At 39.3% G+C, this 24,389-nt stretch overlaps 3 protein-coding genes across 3 annotated transcripts; all 3 read left to right on the forward strand.

The window, feature by feature from the left end:
* Positions 1-563: 563 nt before the first annotated feature.
* On the forward strand, positions 564-11,917 carry lin7c (lin-7 homolog C (C. elegans)). The gene is made up of 5 exons (XM_069697691.1): positions 564-790; positions 3,495-3,613; positions 3,717-3,788; positions 3,956-4,165; positions 6,165-11,917. Exons 1-5 carry the CDS (start codon positions 754-756, stop codon positions 6,330-6,332), a joined length of 606 nt encoding a protein of 201 aa, XP_069553792.1. The 5' UTR covers positions 564-753; the 3' UTR covers positions 6,333-11,917.
* Positions 11,918-13,240: 1,323 nt separating this feature from the next.
* Positions 13,241-16,802, forward strand: rplp2l (ribosomal protein, large P2, like). Its single transcript, XM_069697692.1, has 5 exons — positions 13,241-13,303; positions 14,705-14,828; positions 14,935-14,983; positions 16,195-16,290; positions 16,674-16,802. The coding sequence occupies exons 2-5, from the start codon at positions 14,706-14,708 to the stop codon at positions 16,751-16,753; spliced, it is 348 nt and encodes a 115-aa protein (XP_069553793.1). The 5' UTR covers positions 13,241-13,303; position 14,705; the 3' UTR covers positions 16,754-16,802.
* Positions 16,803-19,800: 2,998 nt separating this feature from the next.
* On the forward strand, positions 19,801-23,088 carry LOC138620462 (ferritin, heavy subunit). Its single transcript, XM_069697699.1, has 5 exons — positions 19,801-20,098; positions 20,930-21,035; positions 21,533-21,679; positions 22,001-22,126; positions 22,655-23,088. The coding sequence occupies exons 2-5, from the start codon at positions 20,934-20,936 to the stop codon at positions 22,811-22,813; spliced, it is 534 nt and encodes a 177-aa protein (XP_069553800.1). The 5' UTR covers positions 19,801-20,098; positions 20,930-20,933; the 3' UTR covers positions 22,814-23,088.
* The last annotated feature ends 1,301 nt before the right edge of the window (positions 23,089-24,389 follow it).

Raw genomic sequence — 24,389 nt, forward strand, 5'->3', positions numbered from 1 at the left:
AGCCGACCAGTGGAGGGCAGCAGGGAGACCGCTCCTCCCAGGTGTCAACAAAAAGCCAAAGAAAGTGAGAAATGAAATAAAAATAAGTTGTTGTTTTTTTCTGAGTGGCCCCTGTTGCCTTGTAACAGGACATAATGAAACAATCCTTCGAGCTGTGCCTATAGAGGCTGAACAGAGCTTGTTTAATGGATAGTGATGTGGATCTTGGATCACAATGAGTACCTTTTGTCCGGATTATTGGGCCTGTGAGCAAAACACAGGGCACCAAAGCATGATCGCTCTCCAAAACTCAACTCAACAAAGTTACACATGATTCAGATTCATATCCAACATTTATAGTTGGTATCAACTCAAGAAATAAACATGTACCAAGGCACTAAAGGTATAAGAAGGAAAGACTGAAAGAAAGGACTCCGGTGTGTTTTTACACGTGTAAACTTGAATGGTATTAAAAACGCAGAAATTAGTAAATATTCTTTTTTTTTTTTAAATGTAATCTTAAATACTGACTAATTATCATCATCCATGTATTGAGTTTGCCGCGTTGTCCACTTTACGAGGTTTACCTGAACGCATCACGACACTGGCAGCTAGCCTAGCCGGCTAACTTGGCTAATCTGATTTATCGCCTCAGTTAAGCGCACGTAACGTCAGCCAGGATTTACCAAATTTAGTTTTCCATAACTCCCTTTTTTTTTCTTTTTTTTTTTAACGCAACCCGCGTCTAAAAACCAAGAAGCCTCTCTTACAAGGATGGCATCACTCGGGGAGCCCGTGCGGCTGGAAAGAGGTAAACTTAATTAGCTCGTTAGCTTTAGCTTAGAAATATTTTTGCTGTGATACGAGACGGCTAAGCTAGCTCAGCTAGCATTAGCTGAACACCGCTAAGAGATTGTTTTTCAAGGCACATTTAGTTGTTTCGTCGGATAACGGCACGTTAACGCTGTCTTGCGGATATCTCGTGTTTAAGTGTGTATATTTATTTGCTCGTAAACTCGAGTAATCCTTCGCTTTTTTTTTTTGCGGCTAATTTAGTTTGCGCGCTAGCTGACGAGCTAATATCAACGACAGCAGTGATCCGCAGCTGGTTTTTATTCTTTTAAAAAAAATAAACGAGGCTTCACATTTTAACACCGACTTCTTTATCCGCAGGAAAGAGAGCACGTTTATTTGTTTCCCCTCTCCTCCCTCACACGTGTGACGTAAACATCCTTTATGTGAAGCTGTTGAAACGTGGAGATAGATGGAGGTTGTCGCTGGTTATTGTGATTTCTGCAGGACGAAAGTCATCTTTTAAAGGCTCAATTAAAAACGAGACGCTTTGAGGTTTCCTCCTCTGTCGAGGCGATCACTTATTTGTAAGTTGAATGATATGCCTGCCCTGACAAGTAGATATAACGTAAGATAACCCTGGTTTCTGGTTTCCTCAGAGGTTGTGTGACTAAAAAAAAAAATATAGTGTATATTTGTAACTATTATTATTACAATATTATTTTGTTTTGAAACGCATTGTATGCCATAAAAATAATAATCACCTGACATTGGTAAAACAAAGTTTATAGTGAAGTTAGGTACTTTATTAATCCCCAAGGGGGATATATATATATATTTATTTATTTATTTATTTATTTTTCCGCTACAGCAGCATACAGGAAGCAATAAGATAATAAAATAGCAGTACAAATTTTAAATATAAAATGCACAGTATATACAGTACAGTATATATCTATATATATTATATACAAACAACCAAGAAACTAATTAAAACATTTCCCCTCGGGGATTAATAAAGTAACTACCTAACCTAACCTAAACACAGACAACAGTGTTATTGTTGTGATGGATTTTGCCGGAGGTGAGTTATTTTACAGTCTTATTGCGGTCGGCAGGAATGATCTCCTGTATCTGTCCTTGTGACAACAGAGCTGGAGGAGTCTTTTGGAGAAAGTGCTCCGCTGTCCCTGCAGCAGGTGGTGGAGAGGGTGGACAGGATTATCCAATATGGATAATAGTTTGTTCAGCGTCCTCCTCTCCACCACCTTTTCCAGGCTGTCCAGTTTGTAGCCGATGATGGAGCCGGTCTTCTTCACCAGTTTGTTAAGTCTGTTGGTGTCGCCGGCTCCAACGCTGCTCCCCCAGCAGACCCCAGCGAAGTACAACGCACTGGCCACAACAGACTGGTAGCTATAGTGGTTTACGGGCGCTGTGAAGAAACATTTGTGTTGTAATGTTTGAGAAAACCCTGTTATCTTTTATCAGTCCGTGTTAGAGCAGCAAATAGATTGTGCAAAAGTGTCAAGAGCAAAAAAACAAGATATAGTAAAAAGACAATATATAAAAAATATATAGTAGATATACAAACAAAAAACATATAGAAATAGGCATCGCACAGTTAGTATGTATATATATATATATATGTGTAGTATGGAGTCATATTGTATAACTGATTGTCGGATGGAGTAGTGTGAGCAGCCTTTGTTGTAAAGTCTGACAGCAGCTGCAGAACAGACCGAGGCTATCACTTGTTCACAGCGCGGGTGGAGCAGCCTGACACTGAAGGTGGGCTCAGTGCTGTCTGCGTGACGGGAGCTGATGTGTTCTCCAGCATGCATGTCAGTTTAGCCACCCTCCCCCCCTTTACCCCACCGCCTCCACCCCCTCTGGGTGGAGGGGCATCCCAGGTCAGAGCTGGGTTTTTTGATCGCTCTATTAAATCTCTTCCTGTCAGCAGCTGAGATCCCGTTTTCCCTGCAGACCACTCTATAGAAAATGTGTCTGATGCCACCACAGGGTCAAAAAAAGGGCCCTCGGTATTGCTCCCTGCTCTCCAACAAGACCTGCGTCTCTTCAGCAAATAGAGTCTGCTCTGTCCTTTCATAAAAGGGCCTCGGTGTTGTGGTAGCAGTGAGGGTAGGAGGGCACTTATTTGACTAAAAACTTTGCATCATGACGTCATTTTGGACTATTATTATTATTACAATATATATATTTTTTTTAAATGTGCTGCCTGCCATGAAAATAATAATCACAGAGCACTGGTTAAACAAAGCTTATAAAGAAGATATGGTGGCTTGTAGGTGCCGTGATAAAGCACGTAATAGGTGAAACCCTGAAGTATGTCTTGACTGATACAGTGGTAGATACTTTAGTACCATTTGTAGCTTCATAGTGATTTTATTTATGATAATTATATGTATGTACTGTAATTAAGACAAGCTCCTCCAGACACAAAGTGCTTCTAATCAGAACAAATGTGCTACGAGTCAGTAAGTGCCATCTCAAATTATTGTAAGACATGTTAATTGACAGAAAATGAAGTGTTCACAACACCAAGCATCTGTTAAGTTTAATCCTCGTCTCTAGCTTTTCAGTTGATAATACTAAAGACTGAGTACTGACATGCATTCATACAGGGAACTCTCATTGCTCATCTGAACACCTCCGTCTGCACACATCCTTCACCTTGATGGTGGTGTATGTGTTCTTGTTGACAGATATCAACCGTGCTATTGAGCTGCTTGATAAGCTCCAGCGGACGGGAGAAGTTCCTCCGCAGAAGCTGCAGGCGCTGCAGAGGGTCTTACAGAGTGAATTCTGTAACGCTGTCCGAGAAGTGAGACCCTTTGTTATTAAAACACTTAACTGATAGATGGCATTAGTTAATTTTCCTACTCTGATGTTAACTTTTGTTTGGTTTGATTACTTTGTCTCTTCAGGTTTATGAACATGTGTACGAAACAGTGGACATCAACAGCAGTCCTGAGGTCCGGGCCAACGCCACAGCCAAGGTAGACCCACATCAATCACCATCTAATACGCACGCCTTTTATTTGTCTTGATCTCGTCTTAATGTTTTTATGTCTTAAAGGTGCTCTACTTTTCACTTTGTGTTGAGTGCATGAATAAAATCCTTTTGCAAATGTTTAGCTGAACAACACCACTTCCTTATTTGCAGGCTACCGTGGCAGCTTTTGCAGCGAGTGAGGGTCACTCACATCCGCGTGTCGTGGAACTGCCCAAGACAGAGGAAGGCCTGGGCTTCAACATAATGGGTGGAAAGGAGCAGAACTCACCGATTTACATCTCGCGGATCATCCCAGGAGGCATCGCTGACCGGCATGGAGGCTTGAAAAGAGGCGACCAGCTTCTCTCTGTTAATGGAGTGGTACGTTCACGGCACAGATTCATGACTTTGTCCAGGATGCGAAACGTGAAGCTTTAGCATGACACACACTTCACTCTGATAACATGCACACATTTCATGGACTGAATGGAAAGCATTTTCATATATAGTTGTAAGCAGAAGACTGCAGGCAAGTTACGTAGTTCATTATTGTTTGAAGTGAAAAGTTTGGGCATCCTTGTATTTATAAAGTTCTTCCTCATTATTTCGTTACACCTTAATAAATGACCCTTTAGGACTTGTAAAGGAGGTCAAGATCCGTCCTTACGAATTGTCAGCTCATGAAAGCTTCAGAGTTCAGTACATTGTCTGACTCTACAAACAGCAGTTATGGGCTCTTAGCAAATGACTCAGGATCTGAAAATGAAGCTAATTAATGCCTACAAAGCAGGGTAGGGCTATAAAAAGATTTCGCAGAGCTTCTATTTTGCACTTTCCTCTAATGTCTGGCAAAACATGCGAGATGCTTGATCTGGACAAAGTGTTTTGAAATGCATTCATAATGTTATGGGTCAGCAAAACCAGCTCAGCAATCCAAGGAGAGGTTAGCAGCTACAGACCACTCACTGGTCTTCTGTCCTCTGCAATATGAAGCCAGCAGTTATTCATCCATCAGGGATCCAACAAAGTAAGAGAGGCAGGCGAGAAGGTGTATGAGCCAAACGGGCAAATTTACATTCCCTTCTGAATAAAATAGATTTACTTCACGCCAAGTGCCCGTTGGAGCGGATCTTCATACTCAAACCATTCGTCTCCAAAATAAGAGTTGACGGGGCTCGATGGGTCTGCGTCTACTTCAGTTTTTGACTCTCAGCTGGTTACCAAGAGTGTTTGCGAGCTGTTACATCTGCAAAACTTCTCCACATGTCACAATTCCTGTTTTGAGTTAGTGTTTATTGAGACAAAGCACATTTATTTGTAGAGCACATTTCAACAACCAGGTAGTTCAAAGTGCTTCACTTAAAACCATTAAAACCTTTTGTTTAGATTTATTGGTGAGTCACTAATAAATGTAACGATGTGACTGTTACAAAGCACATATGGATGTTAACAATGCAGGTTTAAGAAATGTGGAGGAAGGAGATGTATTCAACACTTTAATGAGGCCTCGAGGACACGCAGGGGGTTTTGGTGGGAAACAGTAAATGTAAATGTACATTTTTGGGCTTTAAAAAAAACCACAACAACAACAACTCCACAGGGTATATTTACAGCTCTTCCACATTAACATTCAGCAGTTGTGACCTGCTGTTTAGGTAGTTTAAAATTTCAAGACCAGACAAAAACAATTATCCAATTGACTTTGTTTGTTGCTCAGTTTGTTCTCTCATTAAAATGTCCAAATTACAGGCCGTTGTGTGGTGAGTTGAACCAGGCTGCTCAGGCTTATATTGGAACTGTGTTCATTCCAGTGTCCATAAAATACTGAGGTCGTTGTTTACTCCAAACAACTTCATATCTTATTGATCTTATGCTTAAATTGCCGGTAGCATCTCTGCAGATCCATCCCACCCTGGACACCCTCTGGGAGGCGCTACAGATCACTGTGTGCCAAGACCACCAGAAACAAGAACAGTTTTTATTCGCAGGCCGTCACTCTGCTAAACACTTAACATGTTCAACATCACTGGACCTTTTTGCACTACACCCAACTCCATCAGCACCATCTGCCCTAGGTGCAATTGCACCATTGTTTAGGTGTATATATGTTTATATCCATTTCTATGCTCTATATATGTCTATTTATGTTTTAAATGTCTATTTATGTCTGTCTGTTTTTTTTTGTTTTTTGCACACTGAGAGTGAAGTTACAACCGCAGTCAAATTCCTTGTATGTGTAAACATACCTGGCCAATCAACTGACTCTGATTCTTGTACAGTAAATCCCTGTAGATCAAAGTATAAAAGCTGCAGGCCTTCTTGGAGTAGTGCTTCTCCTTGATAAAACCTTACAGTGCATCTCTGTGTTTTGTTTCTTCAGAGTGTGGAAGGTGAGCACCATGAGAAAGCTGTGGAACTCCTCAAAGCAGCTCAGGGCACAGTGAAGCTGGTAGTAAGGTACACCCCCAAAGTCCTCGAGGAAATGGAGTCACGCTTTGAGAAAATGAGGTCGGCGAAACGCCGGCAACAGAACAACTATCCCCAGTAGGATTTTTCCGTGTTGATGCCCAGCTCCCATGTCTCTTCTCCTCTAGCCTCTTTCTTATCTCCCTGCCTGAAAAAAAACTAAAACAAAAAAAAACACCAGATAAAAAACATGCCCATGTTTAGTTCTAGTTTCTACCCACACGTACTACGTATTGTACTTTTGCCCTTTTCTGTAGCATTTCTAATATTTCCCATTGTTACTGTACGAGACACTACAACTCTAGAAGAAACTCGAAAGATCATGATTGTGAGTGTACGTCGCACCGTGTGCATTATTTTTGAATTGACAATTTGAATGCAACTTTGAGTACTTTTGTGACAAACTACACAATTGCTTTGACTGGAAAGGTAGTACTTTTAATTGTTTTATCACATCACTACCAAGTGCCTCAGGGCAAACACATTTATCTTATGTACTGTTTTCACTCTTCTATTTAATTATTTAATGGTTCCGAGTTGAGTTCTGGTGATTAAATGCTTGTGGCAGGAATCCGTTAGTCTCAAAGATCATTTGAGTTGATATAAAGACGTAGTAGTGCTATGTGAAGCCCTTTCATTATGCTAACTTAAAAAAGATTCAGTTTTATTTTCATTGCCACATACCTGCCCTGAATAGGAATATAGAATATAGTTTATATTCGTTAAAGAGAGACGAGATGCGTGTTTCATAAAAAGTGAAACCACTGAGAGGCCACTTCAAAACAAAGGTGATGGATTGTCTTTAAAGTTTTTCTCTGGGCTTACCCTCTCTGTTTTCTAATGTTGTACTGCGCTATAAAAAACAACAACCAGCAGCTGCTGTAAGTGATGTAATGGGGTCTCAGTATCTCTTGAACTAAATATCTGCCACCACAGAGACTCACATTTTTACTTTTATCAAAATAATAAACCTTCACAAGCATAAACTCTGCAGTCAGTGTAACATGAGATGAAACCGGCTCAGCTTCTAATTCATTTGTCAGGAATGTACCATATGTCAGTTTACCTTTGACAGGTATTGAGAAGTCAGTTATCGATTTGTCTTTGAACTTTGATGAAAAAAAAACAACTGCTCGTTAGTTTTGTTTTTCATCATTGATTGACAGTTAAGATGAAGTAAAATCTCACATTCCTGATACCAGGCAATGTAATCATGTCAAACGATCTCTTGAGTAATGATCATTGTGGGCTGTCATGACTCTTTTAATGAATGAAATGGCAGATGTTGGTATTACCGTACATGACTTCTACATATTCTGGACTTTACAGTGTTTAATGTATTTTGCTGTAAATCTGCTACACTGGCCATCATTCATTGGTAGTTTTCCATCTGTCTTTAGCATTTTGTTACTCTCGCAGATCAAACATGTCTTAAATGAAACACAACATTTAAAAATGCAGGGTTACGATGTAATGAAATTTAAATAACCATTAACTTTTATGATGCATGTATTCCATTCAAAAACATTTACATTTCAATAATTTAGAGCAATAATTTTTCTGACTTGTGCTTCACTGCAGATTTATTTCCCTACTTGTCATTTTTCTCTTCATTACTTACAAATATGCCATTAACGTCAACATTTTAGTGGCACATAATGTACTCTGTATGTAATACAGAACAAACTGCACATCATGTTAAAATAAGAACATTTTATACTGAATACTGCCAAACGATCAAGGTTGTTAAAATGCGTTTTTAAGCAGGCTAATGTCAAAACGGTCTCAATAATCTCTTCTATACTGTCTATATACTGTCGACATGAGATCCCACGTTTACAAGTACAACACACTACAACTTTAACATTTCATTGCTCTGAAAAGTTTGCATGTTTAGCTGTCATATTGATACTCCTCATATCATGAGAAACGTCTTATGTTGTGGAGTATTAATCTTAAATATACCTTTCCTGATGAAGAAGCCCAAATCCGAACTTTCAGCCTATATGCAACATGTCAATCAAACAAGTCCTAAAGTCATCATTTTTTCAAAATAATATGTTGTTTAGTAAACTAAATGACTATAATATGACTACGACCTGTCTTGGTTGTCCGTTGAAGGAAAAAGGAAATTGACTCCCATTATTTAAAGTCTGTTAGACCCCCCTCATCATTCAGTCTCATAGTAAAACATCTCCAGAACAAATTTAATTTCACAAACGTTTATTGTTTTCATAGAAGGCGTAATATCATGTGTATCTTCTAAACGAGGCTTCAGCTGACTAAGCCATACTATTGTCCAGTCTCAGGATCAACACATTGCATAATTGAGACAACAATGACGAGGACAGTTCTGATTAATCTAATGTAGAAATGAAATGGTGGATAAAGTGACAGAAACACATTGCCTTCAGTGTAGCTTCAGCCTCTCGATGGTGTCATACATGTCAAGAGTTTGTCCTCTGACCTTGAACCGTCCTTCAGGCGTGAAGTGGTGGTTGTATGTTTTGTCATGTGGATATCCAGTTGAGTGTGTCACTGATGTTTGGCATATGCTGCCATGATAGACGTGTCATAATGTCTAATCGATAACTGCAGTTTTTGTGACCAAGGCTTCTGAGATTAGGTCACTGACCGTTTCTATGTGCTCGTGCAGCTGCGTTTGTGTCGTAGTTGCGCCTCTTCTTTTATTTTCATCTGGTGTTGTTGTTATTTTATCCACCTCTTAACATACACCAAGCTTCAGTAAGGGCAGCTGCCTCTGACATCAGTCGCCCCAGCAAATTGTAAATAGCTCATTCAAAAATATTGATCTCTGTCTGTACTTTTTGGGATACAAAAATCTAAAATACACCCGTGTCTTATCAGTGATCTCTCCTTCACATGAAAATACACTTCTTCTTTTTTTTTTCTTTTTTTTTTAGACCATCTGTCTTATTGTACATCAATAAATGCACTGAAATACATCACCAAGTGCTACAAGATACCATTATCAGTGCAAGGTTAGGTTGGTATCAGTCTGCAGTGACGAGATCACATTCACTTAATGACTGTAACTGAAATCTGGGGCTTTTGTTTGTTTCAGTCTCTGCATATGTTCATCATTAGTCTTCATGTCAACTCAGAGTCTGCAGTTCCTTTGAATGTCCGGTTTACCTGCAGGACTGTCTTCTCTCAAGTCAGTGGAAGGTGTCGTTAACTTTTATCAAATGCTTTAAATATTGCAAGAAAAATTATGATGAGTACGTAGCCCAGTTGTACTTGGTGGGTGTGCTCCCTGTAATACATTAGTCCTCATGAAAAACTCTGAAATATGGGACAAAGTTTAAAATATAACACAAACAGTACTGCAAAAACTGAATGCATATCAATTATCTATGCAAGATCACTTAAAAACTTTGGAAATATCTTTATTGGTGCAAAATAATTGTCATTTTCCTGCAGAATGTTACTTAAAAACACTGTGTTTAGGCTGTGGAGAAACTTCTAATGTACTACGACATGTTTAATAATGCTTTGGCACCGCTGCACTTAAACACACCAGAGTGACATAATGGTACAAAGTTTGTGTAACAATCTCATACTGATCATCAGAAAGGAGTTGCAGTGAAAATCTACAAATGATGTTAACTTTGTCAGGATGCTTGTAGAAAAACAGGCGGCAACACTTTGTTTTATGGCTCCCTATTCAACATTTATTATTATGATGTAGTTGTAAGCAGAAGTAAGTGTTTATTGAAGCCGGGGTTGGCAGTTTTCTGGAAAAGGCAAAAAAGAAATGCCAGAATTTGAAAACACAGCCTCTCCCCTCTGTCCTAAGCGCCTTCGACCAGGCGAGCGCGTTCTCATGCACATGCTTCTTGCGTGCATACTGCACCACGGTTGCCCGCCTGCCCAAACAGCTGCGCTCCTCTTTTGTTTCCGGTTTACCGAGGGTCTCTCGCCTGGTCCGCTTTCAGTACTGCTTGGCGTAGGTGTTGATTGGTTGCCGACTTATCTTCCTCCCGCCGGGTCGGAGGAGTGGCCTCAGCCCTTCACCTTCCGTTGCTCTTTTCACGGCTTCCGTGCAGATCTCCCAGGTGTTCAACACCCACTGCCACCTGGGCCCAACATTGCCCCTGTCCTATCTTGGTGGAGGCTGGTGTGGGGTCCTTCTCTGATGACACCCATTCCTGGTGTGCCACTCGAAACCTTAACCTGAGCAGGGTGTAGCAGCTTCACCCTGCTCACCTGCCAATGCGCCTCTGGCTACCCAACTCTCTCCTAGTTGTTGCCAGTGCTGGAATAGCAACTCCTTCTCCAGGATGTTAACCTTAACTCTTCACTGAACCAGGCTTCACATCTGAACGAATGTGCACACATCTATATTTGAGGAATAGCCAATAGAAACGCCCTCTCTCTGAAATGACCCGTGATTGGCTGAAGGTCTTCATCTTCAGCTAGATTTTCTAGAGCCTGAATGCAGAAGGTGCAGAAGTCTCCTCTTCTCTCATGTCTTGGATTACAAAATGCTGAAAAGTTATAATGGAGTTTTCACCCATGGGAACGCCCCCCAAAAAAGCTACCTAACCCATCTTTGATATATTTGTCAACAACTGTTACTCCTTTAGTGCAGGAGTAACAGTTATGTGCAATAATTGCACAGTTGTGCGATCCAGTAATGATTGTCATTAAGTAAAAGACAGTAGTAATAACATGGAACATAGAAACTTTGCAATTGATGCAAACTTTCCTTGAAATTGTCATCACATCTCCTTACAACTACATTATAGTCTGTCGGATGTTACTTATTCAATATTTGTGCACGGCAGTAGACTTTAAAATGCTAAATGGAGGGATTTAATTTGAGGTGTTACCCAATAGGTGAATGTGAAAGCATGGTTATTAGGAGATCAATCCATAGGTTACGTTGAGTATACTTTTGTTTTGAGGCAGAAAATTTAGCGGAAGAGTCGGGATGTACATAAAAGTCTTAATATAATGTATAGTTTGTCCATTAATTGTGTTTTAGCCAACATTAGCTAGCTAGATTCACTCCTCACACACGCATAAACATGTATAATAAATCAGGAAAAAATGTAACGAGACTTGGTATTGATATTGCACAGTCGCACTCTCCACTGAATGTCACTAATTTAGTTGCAAACTTTTTGTGAAGAACCCTTCAACTTTCTACTCATTTTCCTTGTCTATATATTGGAATGGTCAATAGAGTATTTTTTATAAGGGTTTTCTTTTGGTATTTTTCTCAATTTTTATAAGTGATTTTCCTAAAAACAAATACCAGGAATGATTGGTACTTCCATTTTGACTGCGTACCAAGGCCATATCAGCACCGGCTCTCTGAAAAGCAGCACCGATGTGTGATGGATTAACCGTCGCAGATCAGCGCTTCTTTTCTGAGGTGTCAGCTGATTTTTCTTTTCCTTCTAGGACCAAGACCAAACTTGCAACATTTGTGAAAATTTTGATAATGTTTGGAAATATTTTCGTTGGTACTTATTTAAGATTAATGCCTGTAGACTGTGTTGTGTTTTTTTGTTGTTGTTTACTCCTGTTTCTTAATTTACTGTGTTACATGATGTGGAATGTAAAATGTTGTGACGTAGAACATAATACTAGTTGGACTGGAAGCTCAATAAACCGTGCTTACATTTATGACTCTGACACGTCTGTTTGAACCTCTGTTACACAGCATTTGCTTTAGTTTTCGTCTTAATAACAGCCACCGAGAGCAATGATCAAGCAGTGAGAGGACAAGTGTGATGTCATCCTTCCGTATCAAAACAATAAAATCTTTACAGCGCGTAAGAAACTCGATTAGAGAATCACGGCAGCTTCAAACATCAGTTGGATACAGTTTCTCTTAAGCTCACAATTTCTTGGTCAAAACAAATGTGACTGGCGCAGCTATTCAAATGGACAGGTGATAACATAATGCAGAATTTTCCTAATTTTTCTGTCAAACTTTCCTTTGGAAACAAAGAAAGACATAGTTCTTCCTGCTCAAAATAACAAAGCTTTTCTCCATGCCAACCTCCACCCAAAGTTGGGAAAACAAGTGTAAAATCATTGTTGAAAGGATGAAAACCGACTTGTTCCCCAGTGAACTTTAGCAGGTTTTGTCCTGGAGCTTTTTTAAATTAAAAATGTTCTTGGGTGAGAGCCATCCATACAAACTTATTGAAATCACTGACTTTTAAGGGGTCGCAACTGGAAAACCAGGAGGAGGATTGTAGTCTACAAAGAACAAAAAAATCAAAACATTAAATCATTGAAAACAGTTGAGACATCAACAAATAACGAGGACAGATATAGAAAAAAAAAGCAACAGTTAAAAGTGAAGTCTTTAGTTTTGATTTATTTTTAAATGTTGAAGAAAATGTGTTCAATACGACATCAAGAGATAAGTTTTAAGCTTGAATTAAAACACGCTGAGCCTTGATTCCAGTCTTTGGTCTTCTGGCATCTCGTTCCAGTGTTGTGAGCAGCATGGTGGCTAAAAGCTGCTCGCAAAGGGGGTAAAAAAAACTCGTGTGGACGGTTCACTTCGTCTTCTGGCAACCGAAATCAATCACACCCAGGTAGCAAACGCAGCAGCAGCAGCCGAGGAAGAGCGGGAGCTCAGACTGGACCAGGAGCCAAATCAGCAGACAAGAAAGAAGAAACCGAGTCATGTGAAGATGCACTAAAACACACGCACACCACACTTCAATAAGGAGAACATTTATAAAGTTTGGTGTGAGGCAGCGGGTTTGAGCCTTAAGTGCAAAAAAAGATGCTAATAACTTATAAAACGCATTATTTCATTGTCAGAGTAAACTTCCTTTTTAGAAACTGCAGAAGTTTACAATGAGAGGTTTTGAGATGATTAGAACATGCTGGAAAATATTGCACAAGCACTCCGGGACAGCAGGCCTCCACTCAGCTTTGTTTTCTTTTAATCCTTTACCGTAGAAGAAGAAAAGGCTCTTCCGCTCTCACTCCATGACGTAACTTCCTTTCTGTCCGTGCTAACCTCGGAGTGAACACGCGTTCGTCTTTCTAGCTCAAGTGAGTGTCTTTTTTTGTCATGTAATAAATGCAGTATGCACTGTGAGAGTCATGACGGTACCCCAAGAAAGAAGTAAACTTCAAACCCCGGCAGCTTTAAAACCTTAAAGAGCGCCATAAATGGGATATTAATGCGTTTTAATCTGCTCTCGTTGCTGCGGCTAAATGAGCTAAATGGAGCGGGAGGGAAGAACTCGCCGCCACATGGCTGTAAAACTAAAGCTGTGTTTCCCCCAGTTGTTACTCTGTAAAACACACGAAGTTAATGAATCAGGATCAGATCACAGAGATAAGAGATCTAAAAAAAAAAAATCATGTAAAAGATGCAGTTCCCGTGGATGAGTGCTCAGATTGTGTTCTGGCTCATCTGCTAATCTGGCCAGAAAATCAACATTAAACTGATGTAGGAGCTGAAAACAGACTTATTATTTATTCGTCAAAATGTTTTTAAATCTGAATCTTGCAAATTTACGGTAATAATCGTGTGATGTGAAAGCCTCTCTGTACCTCTACAGAAAGAAAGCAGCTCATTTGACGTGTGGAGGGAGCGAACTTTGAACGATTGCTATTATTATTATTATTATTATTATCAGAATACAAAGTGTTTAGAGGCCCAACATTTAGTTTATCGATTGTGTGGATGAAGTGAGTCTCTACTAACATAAGAGAGATAGATTTATTAATCCTAACATTTCAATCTTTAATAAACGACTGTAAAATAAGAGCTTGAGCTTTTGAGACTTCACTTTCCTCAGTCAGTCATTTAAAGTCCACTCTAGTCTAGTTTAGTAAATATACTATTAATGCAAAACGACAAAGAATATTTAATGGATCTCATTTTTGCTAAAGGAAGTAAATACTTATAAGCCATGAAACTAAATAGTTGGTATACATTTTTTTAAACTTGGTATACATTTTTGACAAAAATGCATTTCAAATTGTTCAGTGCAGCAAATTTGATATGGAGTTGTATCACAATATTTGACATGACAATGTTGTATTAATACTATATCGCAGCGTATTGGCACTTTATTATACAAATGAATTTGTCAGGTACGTGCAACTTTTAACAGGTTGTTCTGACAGTGTTGGTCCATCTGTCTGTTTGACGATCCCATTATGCTGCAACAAATCAATCTAAGTGAGATGAACAGACTGAAAGCTTTATGAGATAAAAACAGATGTTTCCCTTTGAGAACGTAGCTCAGGTAACAAAAAGGTGATAGATTGCAGTATATTTTACCGTAATGTTTCACATCACAGCATTCTTTCGTGATTTAAATATCACAATTGTGTTAATTCATGGGTCCTCTGGTGATAACCTCCCCTACTTGTCTCTGATTATGTCCATGGAAGAGTCTCAGTTGTTTTCATCTTTCCTGGTAAAACATTGTGTTTCAGGATGCGTTACGTTGCTGCTTACCTGCTCTCTGCCCTCGGAGGCAATGAAAGCCCCGCCACCAAGGACATCAAGAAGATCCTGGAGAGCGTTGGCATCGAGGCCGATGACACACGTTTGGAAAAGGTATACAGCTCGTCTTTGTGCGTCTGGTGTTGTGGCTGCAGTTTCACTAGCAGCTGGTCACCACCGCTGAGATTTACATCTAATGGGATTGTCTCTCTCTCTTCAGGTCATCTCTGAGCTCAAGGGAAAGAATGTGGATGAGGTGATCGCCGCCGGTGAGTTTGCCACCGTTTCATGTGTCCTGGTGTTTGTGCCTGTTTATAGCGATGAAGCTCTGGTATTACATTTGATTTTGCTGAACTCTGAAAGTCTGTTAGTCTCTTTCAATTTAAACAGCTTCAGCCAGGATTTGAATACTTAAATGCTCTGTCAAAATGTCTTGACCAGGATATGCACTTCCATTTTCTTTAAAAGAAAAGGGATATGTTGGCCTGAATTTATGTCTGACTGATACTGTTACTAGTGATTGATTCTTGTCAAAACAAAGGATGAAAGCAATAAAGAAATATTCAAAAAAAGAGTGAAGTGACCTCTTAAAGGTAGACTCGCCAACAATCACTACCTGCTAAAAAAGTAGGAATGCACAGCTTATTAAAATCATATTACATCATGTTTTTTAAGTGTTGCTAAATAATGTAATCGGGGTATTTGGAAAATACAAAATACTTAATTTACCAACAGCTCAATCAGTTATTGTCCTGATGACCCGTGTAGTCATCAGACGTCACATTTCTGTGCGTAGGTTGTGGTTTATAGTCCGATGAGCAAGTTGAGACACGAGAATGTAGTTGAGAAATGTCTCGACTGGACTGGAAGTATCCAATTTACACTCAGTTAACAGTTTAAAGCCATTAAAATAATACAAACCAAACCGTCATCAAATGATACCTGATGAGTTTGGAGATTGTATTTCTGCCGATGCATTTTGCCTCCGCTGCTCTCCACACGGACTGTTTACCCGCATGTAACCAAAGCCCACTGGTACCGGAGCTGTTCTTTTCCAGTCATCACACGTGACTGGTCGATACTGGGGAAAAAAACCAGCTCCGGTACCAAAATCTTGTCCGGTTGCTGACTGATTCTCTATTCAAATGTACATGTCTGTTTCTAGAAATTACCAACAAACTGCAAACTTGTTTTCAGCCTTCATAGTGTCGTGGATGAATTGTTCAAACCTGGCTCAAGCTGAAAATAAATCTTTTTCTCTTTTAACCTGGACCGCCTGATACCTGACATTGTTCATTTCACTTTGCAAATATAGAATATAAATTCAACATGAAAAGACTATATTTAAATGAGCCTATTACTTTACAAGTATATTTCCAGCTCATACTAACATCCTGTTTGTGACCTCTGTCTTGTGTCCGACTGCGGCGTGTCACTGTTATCACTTGTGTTTTATGTCGGCCAACTCGTGTCTCCTCAGGTTACGGTAAGCTGGCCAGCATGCCAGCAGGTGGAGCCGTAGCTGTTGCCAGCTCTGCAGCTGTTGGCTCAGGCGGAGCCGCAGCTCCTGCTGCAGGTGAGCATCGCAGCTTAGCACCTAGTTTGTCAGCATCACTGACACTTGGCAGACGGTGCCTTTGCATTGACCTTGCATGGTAATGTTATATTACCTGCGGACTGATTCGTTTAGCATTTCATTAAATTAAAGGATATAGATCCACGTGTTTAAAACCTCACCGATCGTACCTGGTCTGTACGAGTCGTGTAGAATATATTGTAAGAATTTGCATGTTTTGTTAGAAAAAGAACAGTTTAGTACACCAATGTGTCAAATCGATCAATAACTGTAAACTTTCAGTAAAAAAAAATTACTCCATGAATGAACTCATAAGCAAAGCTGTTTGTTAAATATGTTACTTTGAGAGAAGGAAAACATCTGACATGCTTTTTGTTTTGCAGCTGCTGAGGAGAAGAAGGAAGAGAAGAAGGAAGAGTCAGAGGAATCCGATGACGACATGGGATTCGGCCTGTTCGACTAAACTTTTTCATTCTAATGAATAAAGTTTATTTAAAAAAAAAAAAACGAAACCGTTTCCTTCTTTACGGCTCAATGATCTCGGTGGACTAAGACGTATCGGTGTGTAAAGGTTAGTAAAATGGTATGTGACAATGATTATTCTCAAGCAGCCATTTACATCTTACGATTTTAAAACCTGGAGCTGAAAATGAATTTGACTTAATGGCACATCCTGTGTTTGGTAAAAGAAGAGCTTCACTTTCTCAATAAGCAATTACAAGCATGTAACTTAGCCCGTTGCCCAGCAGATGGCGCTGCTAAACCTTTCATTTGACTTACTCGTCCATCACTTTGAATTATCCATGAAGACACAGACACAGACCCACATGCTGGTTAGGCCTGTATGTAGGTGTGAAACGATTCAGCCAACGATCACACACGTCGTTGGCTGAATCGTTTCACACCTTATAATGTTGGCAGCTGCACTATAGACTGACACCGGCTGTCATGTTCAGGTGATGTTGTGTGTCAGCCGCTCGGAGTGCTTTAAGAAACATCAGATAAAGTAACTCATTAAAACAGTTTGTGGATTAAAAAAATTATTTTGAAGCTTCATCACTAACACAAAAGATCAACATGGTGATGGCTTGTAAGAGATCTTTTCTCGAAGGATAAATGGAAACGTGGGAGAGGATATTTGGGTTGGCCATCCTGTTTCTATGACAACTCACAGGAGTGCTGATGAGGCCAAAGGTATTTATATATATCTCAAAGTCTTAAAAAAAAATATATATTGTATCTTCTCAGGATAAATATATATATATATATATATTTTTTTTTAAATAATAGTTATTTTATTACATGGATCATATAGGCTATTGTACACAATTAAGTATAATTTGAAAGTTGGCCTGAAATATCCTTTTGCATTTCATTTATACAGATGCTAAATGGGACAAATATGGTCACACCACGGCTCATAAGTAAATGTGACTGTTTTTTAGTGCTTCTAAAAGCGACCACGAGCCTTTAATAGTAGTATATACATTTCAAGTTCACTGAGTTTAAGGGTCAACACCCTGTATGTCAGTTATTTACCAAAGTATAGTAGCCAATAGATCACAGGCAGACATGCACATGTAACCCTTGCTGTTGTAGCACATAATCTTTTACTAAAGGTTATCTATGATGCTAACCCCGGCCCTACTATCTATGTCATATCAGTATCAGAGGTTCTTTAACAGTTCAGGCCAAGATTCTTTAGGTTACCTTGATTACAGTTCACTTCATTTCAATTACCAGGTTCAGTAAGGAGATTGGTGGCAGCAACTCTTTATAAGAGCAATGACACCTCCAGCCCACAAAGCACACAACCAATGATTCAAGTCTTAATGAGGGAATATATTTACAGAATTATTTAAACCATTTCACTTGAACAATACCTTTAAATCTCACATTAACTCAACTTCAGCTCTTAACAAATAAAATGAATTCCACTTAACTCAAATTACCAGGTAACAAAATTGGATGTTCAACCATGGAATTGCATATTATAACAAATAAAGTCACTCTCAAATCAGGTATAAACCTCTGAACTCTGTTAAACCCAAAATAATTCAGTTGTTAGTTCTTAATAGTCTGTTTTAGTCCTTTACAGTTGTCAGTCAAAGTAGGTCTTGTATTTATATCTTTGGAGGTTCCTTAAAGTTCAACAGTTCACCATTAGTCTCTTCCAACCGATTTCCAGTAAGGGCTCTGCTACGCCAGGACATTCACACCACCAGCTCGCTCGGTGAGACGTTTAGGGAACGTCTGTAAATTGGGCAGTATGTTACAGTGGTAAACACAAATTTGTAAAACCCTTTCAATATTGATAGGGGATGACTGAATAAAGTCATATAAATTACAATAAGAAAATGCCCTATTTGAGATATATGTTATTTTAATTAGAGTAGCTCTTGCACAGCACGTTGGCTTTCTATAACAGACACATTTACAAATCTTTGCTCTTAGCTAACACTGGAATGATGTAAACCCAACCATGATCCTTGATGAATGTTAAGGGGCCATCCAGCCTTACAGAAGGTGATGCAACAATTTAGGCCATAAAACAAGGTTTTCCTATTGTGTAGTGGAGGAAAAAGTGTTCAAATCCTTTGCTCGGGTAGCCAAAAAAAGAAGAAGCTTGCTTTGTCTAATAACCCTTATTGTATTGTTAAATATTGTGGGATTTAGATACATAATTAGGCTACAACTAATCAAATTACCGCAAACCAAACAGTGAACCTGGTGCTTATTCCCCCGGCTGGTAGTCTCACCCTATTAATAAGGGAACAAGATGAAGAAACAAGATCATGTGTCATTAAACCAATTAGTCATGTTCTCTTGTGTGACTCTTGAGTGTTACTTCATCCCCAACTTTTCACATTTCCTAATGTAATTCTAAAAAAACAGAAGTGAGTCATCTCATTTGTTTAGAGCTGAGTAAGCAGATACTTGTAAACTGTCTTGACTCTTTGTCCTCATCTCTGGTATATCAAGTCTTAATTTTGGGGCTATTCCTAAATTTGATCCCTTTCTCACTTTGTAATGCCTCTGATTTTAAACAGTAGAAACTTAGGGCGCCATAATATTCTTTCTGGGGGTTTAGATTCAAATTCAGTTTGTTCCTAAATTGTGTGAAATCATAGATAAATAAAAGTTTGATGACAAATTGTTTATCCATTGTTTTTCTAAACAGTGATGGGTGGCCCATGGAGGACACTATACTAAAATACTTAGTAGTTTATCACTAATAAAAGTCCTGCATTCAAAGTTTTACTTTTAAAGTTTTACTATTCTGGGAGAGCGATATATCCCATTTTTTAAAAAATTTAATTATTTACGTTTTCCATAATAAATAGTTTGATATTTTTGTAAACTCAGAAACAACAACCACATACTTGCACGTGTGTAAACCGTGTAAACTTGGACGGACTTGGTTACTAGGTTACGGTCAGTTTAGCCTGCAGGCCCCGCCCTCGTCCGATAGTGACGTCACGGTCCGTACCACTTATATGCGGGGGTCGGAACGCAGAAATCCACAGTCGATCCTCTCGGTAGCGGACGGTGAAGGTTACCTGCTTCAACAGTGCTTGAACGGCAACCTTTTAACTGTCTTCAAACAGCACGGGACCGGAACAATCGCTTTGATCCACCGACTTCCATCGACAGCTTCAATTCAACCTTTTTAAATCCTTTGAAACATCAGCGAGTTTAAGTTATCCTAAAGCACACCGAGCTTGGAAGCTATCTGTTTGTTTTGCTAACAAAGCGAGCCGCTGGGACTGCGTCAACCTCCTCACAAAACACCCTCCAGAGATATTTGGTGAGAATACGTCTCCAAACTTTGTGTCTGGTCGTGTGTGTGATGGCTTTTTACCTTTGTAAAGCGAAGACTAAATTAGTTTTGATCCGTGTTCAGTGGAGTAAAAACCTCGTAGTATCGAGCCTGTTTATCTCCTTGCTTCCCATTGTGGCCTTGGCGCAGTTGGCACTTGGGCCTTTGCGCCATCTTCTCAGCGCCAGGCATGTGGTCAGCGACCTGGGCTCTCCAACACAACAGTACTTTATATAAACGTCCTATATTATAACAACCGTAACTTTTTAAAGGCCTTCAAATTTGTTTTTTGTTTTTTTCATTCAATGTTTGACGCAACTGTTATAACATTTTAAGTAGGTAAATAAAACCTGTTGTAAAGTTTGATGGCTTTCTGGACATTTTTAGTGGCATTATACGTCATAAACTTCTGTGGTGTGATATGATGGTCTCAAATGCATGTATCTAAATCATGTAAAAAAATAAAATAACGTCCTGTATCATACAAAAAGGCAATTTAAAACAAGTTACATTTTAGTTGCTATAATTTATTGTGATATGAAAGACAAAACCTGAAAATGGTTTAATTACACATCATTCAATTATAGTTCCTCCACAGCTGATGTTGTCACATTGCTTGTTTTCTCCAATCAGTCATTCAAATCCCTGATATATTCAGTTTACAATAACATAATGAAGATAAAAGCAGTATGTTTTTTTTTAATTTTTTAAACAAGACTTAGATTGTCGTTCAATGTCTTTTTTCCAATTTGTGTCCAAGTCTAATCAATGACATGCCTAATTGACTGAGCTGTAACTTTGACCTTTGCTGTGTTTCAGAATCATGACTTCCCAGGTGAGACAGAACTTCCACCAGGACTGCGAGGCTGCAATCAACAGGCAGATCAACCTGGAGCTGTACGCCTCCTATGTCTACCTGTCCATGGTGAGAGTCCAGTAGATGGATAGAGACACATGATAGAAAGTCAGCTGAGTGAACAAATATTAGACAACAGCTGTTGATAATACAGATGAAAGGAGAACTGTGTAACCCTTTAAAAAGATTTGGCGAGTTTCGAGTTGTTTGAGATGTCATGTTTGTACTGAGCTAAAATCGATGTTGTGTGACTGAGTAATACACAAAGGTTGAAGTTCCTTTGGAGATAATGTACGGAGAATGGGCAGAGAGTTCCCCCCAACCCCACAGCACAGCTTCTGCGGCACACACAGCTGTTCTTCTATTTTTGTCCTTTTTTAAACAGCCTCCCTTTTTGTGCTGTTTTTCAGAGAGAGAGTGTGCGCGTGGCTACTTTGAGCTGTTTAATAGATTTGCCAATTAACTATTTGCTATGCATTAAGACACATTTCAAGACTTTTCTGCTCCAACTGAACGACATAATTAGCTTCTAAAACACGAGCAATGTCCCCATTTCCTCCTCACAGGGTTACTACTTTGACCGGGATGACCAGGCATTGTCCAACTTTGCCAAGTTCTTCCGTGGTCAGTCGCACGAGGAGCGCGAGCATGCTGAAAAGCTCATGAAACTGCAGAACCAGAGAGGGGGCAGGATCTTCCTTCAAGATGTCAGGGTATGGGTGAAGATTTGTGAATAATATATATATATATATATATATAAGTTGTATAATGGGTGTGAGATTGCTTGTTTTGGGCTATCACAAGTCTCCCATTGGGAGGGTGGCGTATGGCCAGACAGATACAGAGGGTGTGAGTGTGCTGAGCTGCTTATCTTTGTCAGACACACAAACACAACCCTCAGTGTTCGAGTAAAACATTAAACTGCAAACCCACTTCGGACTAATCAGAATGCTGCCATCTGGGTCGGGTCGTTAACCTCCCACCTTTCATTAATAAGTGTCTCACTGTTTTCCTGACCTGCTTCTGTGTTGCAGAAGCCAGATAGGGATGAGTGGGGCAGTGGTATCGAGGCTCTTGAATGTGCTCTGCAGCTCGAGAAGAGTGTGAACCAGTCGCTGCTGGACTTGCACAAGCTCTGCGCCGATCACAACGATCCACATGTGAGTATTAAACTGTGGCCTTATTGTTGCAAAGCACCATCAAACATTTTAGTCTGAGGAAACACCGATCCTAATATTTAACAATTGAAGTGTCAAGTATTTTCACAAGTTCTGAGTCAAAGAAATACTCAGAACTGACTCCAAGCCCTTCAAATGTACACTCATACATTGTACTGAGAGATTTGTTAAAATTGCAATTACCTACAAATTCTAAACATTTGTTTTATTTCTCCTGAAAACCTCTTTCAGACTTTGATGTGGCCTCTATGGCATTTGTACAGTGAAGCTGAAGGGATTTACTGCGTAGCAAATTGCAAACATGACTTGTTCTTATTAATAGTCATTAGAAGTTTCCTTTTAAATCCAGTAAATTTGACAGAACTGTAGCTCACTAAAGAGCTGTCTGGCAGTGCATCCCCCACACTTCAACTTTTACTCGTGTTCATTTTAAAATAGTTTAGCAGCAAGATAACAACAAAGACAGTCCTTTCTATATACTCATTTGACTCAACTCTGTCTTCCTTTCAGATGTGTGATTTCATCGAGACACACTACCTGGATGAGCAGGTGAAGTCCATCAAAGAACTGGCAGACTGGGTGACCAACCTGCGCCGCATGGGAGCACCTCAGAATGGCATGGCAGAGTACCTGTTCGACAAACATACTCTGGGCAAAGAAAGCAGCTAAATCCCTCCACAGCACATCTGCAAAAGCTTCTGTAACTGTATATTTGTATCTTGCTTACAAATGTTTTTGAAATATGAAGCCATCTGCATGGTATTGCCTCGCTTCTTATATTTACTCATGTCACTATTGCCATTTCCTTCACATAAGACTTCGTTATACAAAGCTCACTCTTCCGTCCTGCACTTCTCTCGGCTGTCAGATGTGTTCATGTTATTACAACATAGTTGGTGTGTCAGGAGTTGTTAATCAGACCAAATAAATCAAACCCTCTGGAATTCTGATGTCTGTTTTTTTTTTTTTTTAATGTTGTCCAAATGTTAAAAATAGTGGAGCATCTGAAGGGTCTAATTTAAGCTCCATATCTGACAAAGTGGAAAAAAAACCAACACCTTTTCTTGTGAAAGTGAGTAAAGTACTCGCTATTTGTTTCACTTCCACTAATGGGGAAAACAGAACTCGGCAGGCAATTTACCCCTATATTACAGGAAATGAACCAAGTGGAGAACTATGTTAGCAATAAAATATCTGAAGATCTCGCTGTTCAAACTGATGGAGAACACGTGTTTAGGCAGTAGAAGACTAAACCAAGAAAATAATCACTGTTTATCTGAATGTGCAGAACATAAATACAGTTTTCCTCAGAACCTGTGGTCACTAGAAAATATACACCAACAATCCTTAAAAAGCAGGTTGATGAGAAACTAATTGGCATCATCAGTCTTTCAGGTCTTAAGGTTTTGTACATGGTTGCTATCTCCTTTGATCTTCAGTTCCAAAGGGTAGCAAGGTATGTCTTTTTTTTTTCTCTATAAAGCTTATAAAAGGTCAAGTAATCATGGGGCTATAACTCAGAAAATTAGATGTTTTACAGGAAGTCTCAATGAACCTGCGTCACAGAGTTCCCGTTTTGTAATTGCAAACATGTTTTTCTGAAGGGACAGTGTTGGTGCCAGAGATTAATACTAGTGTCCCTCCCTGACACTGATCTAGAATTAACAAGATGACAAACAACCACACTGCAATTTAGAAAACGGTCAGGATGTACTTTGACATCGGTTTGGGTAATACATAATTTTACAAGTTGCTGTTGCAAGTTTCTAAAAGGTATGCTGTATGTCAAGAAAATGTGACTTAAATAATCATTGACCACCTTTATTGTACTGCACTCTTAAGTAGAAGGTTTTATTTCATATTTTTATGACTTTGTTGGAATCTTTTTTAGGTTTGGAAAAAAAAATTGTTATCGGTTCATTTTTCTGAATCACTACAGTGAAATTAAAACTTATTATACATACATGTAAAAATTAATTATGTCATTGTTAAAAAAAAAATCACATTCTTTTGTATGACACTGAACTGCAATTTGATTTTTTTTTTTTACACTTTATTAATCCCCGAGGGGAAATTTCTTCACTACAGCAGGGGGGCGATGCTGCAGCAGGCTGCCACTAGCGCAGCGCCAGGTAACCTGACCTGAGGTGCATGTTTTTGGATGATGGGAGGAAGCCGGAGAACCCGGAGAGAACCCACGCAAGCACAGGGAGAACATGCAAACTCTGCACAGAAAGGCCCAGGA

Source organism: Brachyistius frenatus, unplaced genomic scaffold (assembly GCF_029030835.1).
Source record: "Brachyistius frenatus isolate BFR_SWC_R1_liver_20210118 unplaced genomic scaffold, ASM2903083v1 Contig_24, whole genome shotgun sequence".
NCBI classification, from domain to species: domain Eukaryota; kingdom Metazoa; phylum Chordata; class Actinopteri; family Embiotocidae; genus Brachyistius; species Brachyistius frenatus.

What these genes read in the sequence shown, in the direction of transcription:
- lin7c (XM_069697691.1), top strand. Translation starts at nt 754, where the DNA reads ATGGCATCACTCGGGGAGCCCGTGCGGCTGGAAAGAG. An exon ending in TCTGTAACGCTGTCCGAGAA is followed by an intron (nt 3,614 to 3,716) that starts GTGAGACCCTTT and finishes TTGTCTCTTCAG; the next exon opens with GTTTATGAACATGTGTACGA. An exon ending in TTCTCTCTGTTAATGGAGTG is followed by an intron (nt 4,166 to 6,164) that starts GTACGTTCACGG and finishes TTGTTTCTTCAG; the next exon opens with AGTGTGGAAGGTGAGCACCA.
- rplp2l (XM_069697692.1), top strand. Translation starts at nt 14,706, where the DNA reads ATGCGTTACGTTGCTGCTTACCTGCTCTCTGCCCTCGGAGGCAATGAA. An exon ending in GGATGAGGTGATCGCCGCCG is followed by an intron (nt 14,984 to 16,194) that starts GTGAGTTTGCCA and finishes GTGTCTCCTCAG; the next exon opens with GTTACGGTAAGCTGGCCAGC. An exon ending in AGCCGCAGCTCCTGCTGCAG is followed by an intron (nt 16,291 to 16,673) that starts GTGAGCATCGCA and finishes TTTGTTTTGCAG; the next exon opens with CTGCTGAGGAGAAGAAGGAA.
- LOC138620462 (XM_069697699.1), top strand. Translation starts at nt 20,934, where the DNA reads ATGACTTCCCAGGTGAGACAGAACTTCCACCAGGACTGCGAGGCTGCA. An exon ending in TCTTCCTTCAAGATGTCAGG is followed by an intron (nt 21,680 to 22,000) that starts GTATGGGTGAAG and finishes TCTGTGTTGCAG; the next exon opens with AAGCCAGATAGGGATGAGTG. An exon ending in CCGATCACAACGATCCACAT is followed by an intron (nt 22,127 to 22,654) that starts GTGAGTATTAAA and finishes TCTTCCTTTCAG; the next exon opens with ATGTGTGATTTCATCGAGAC.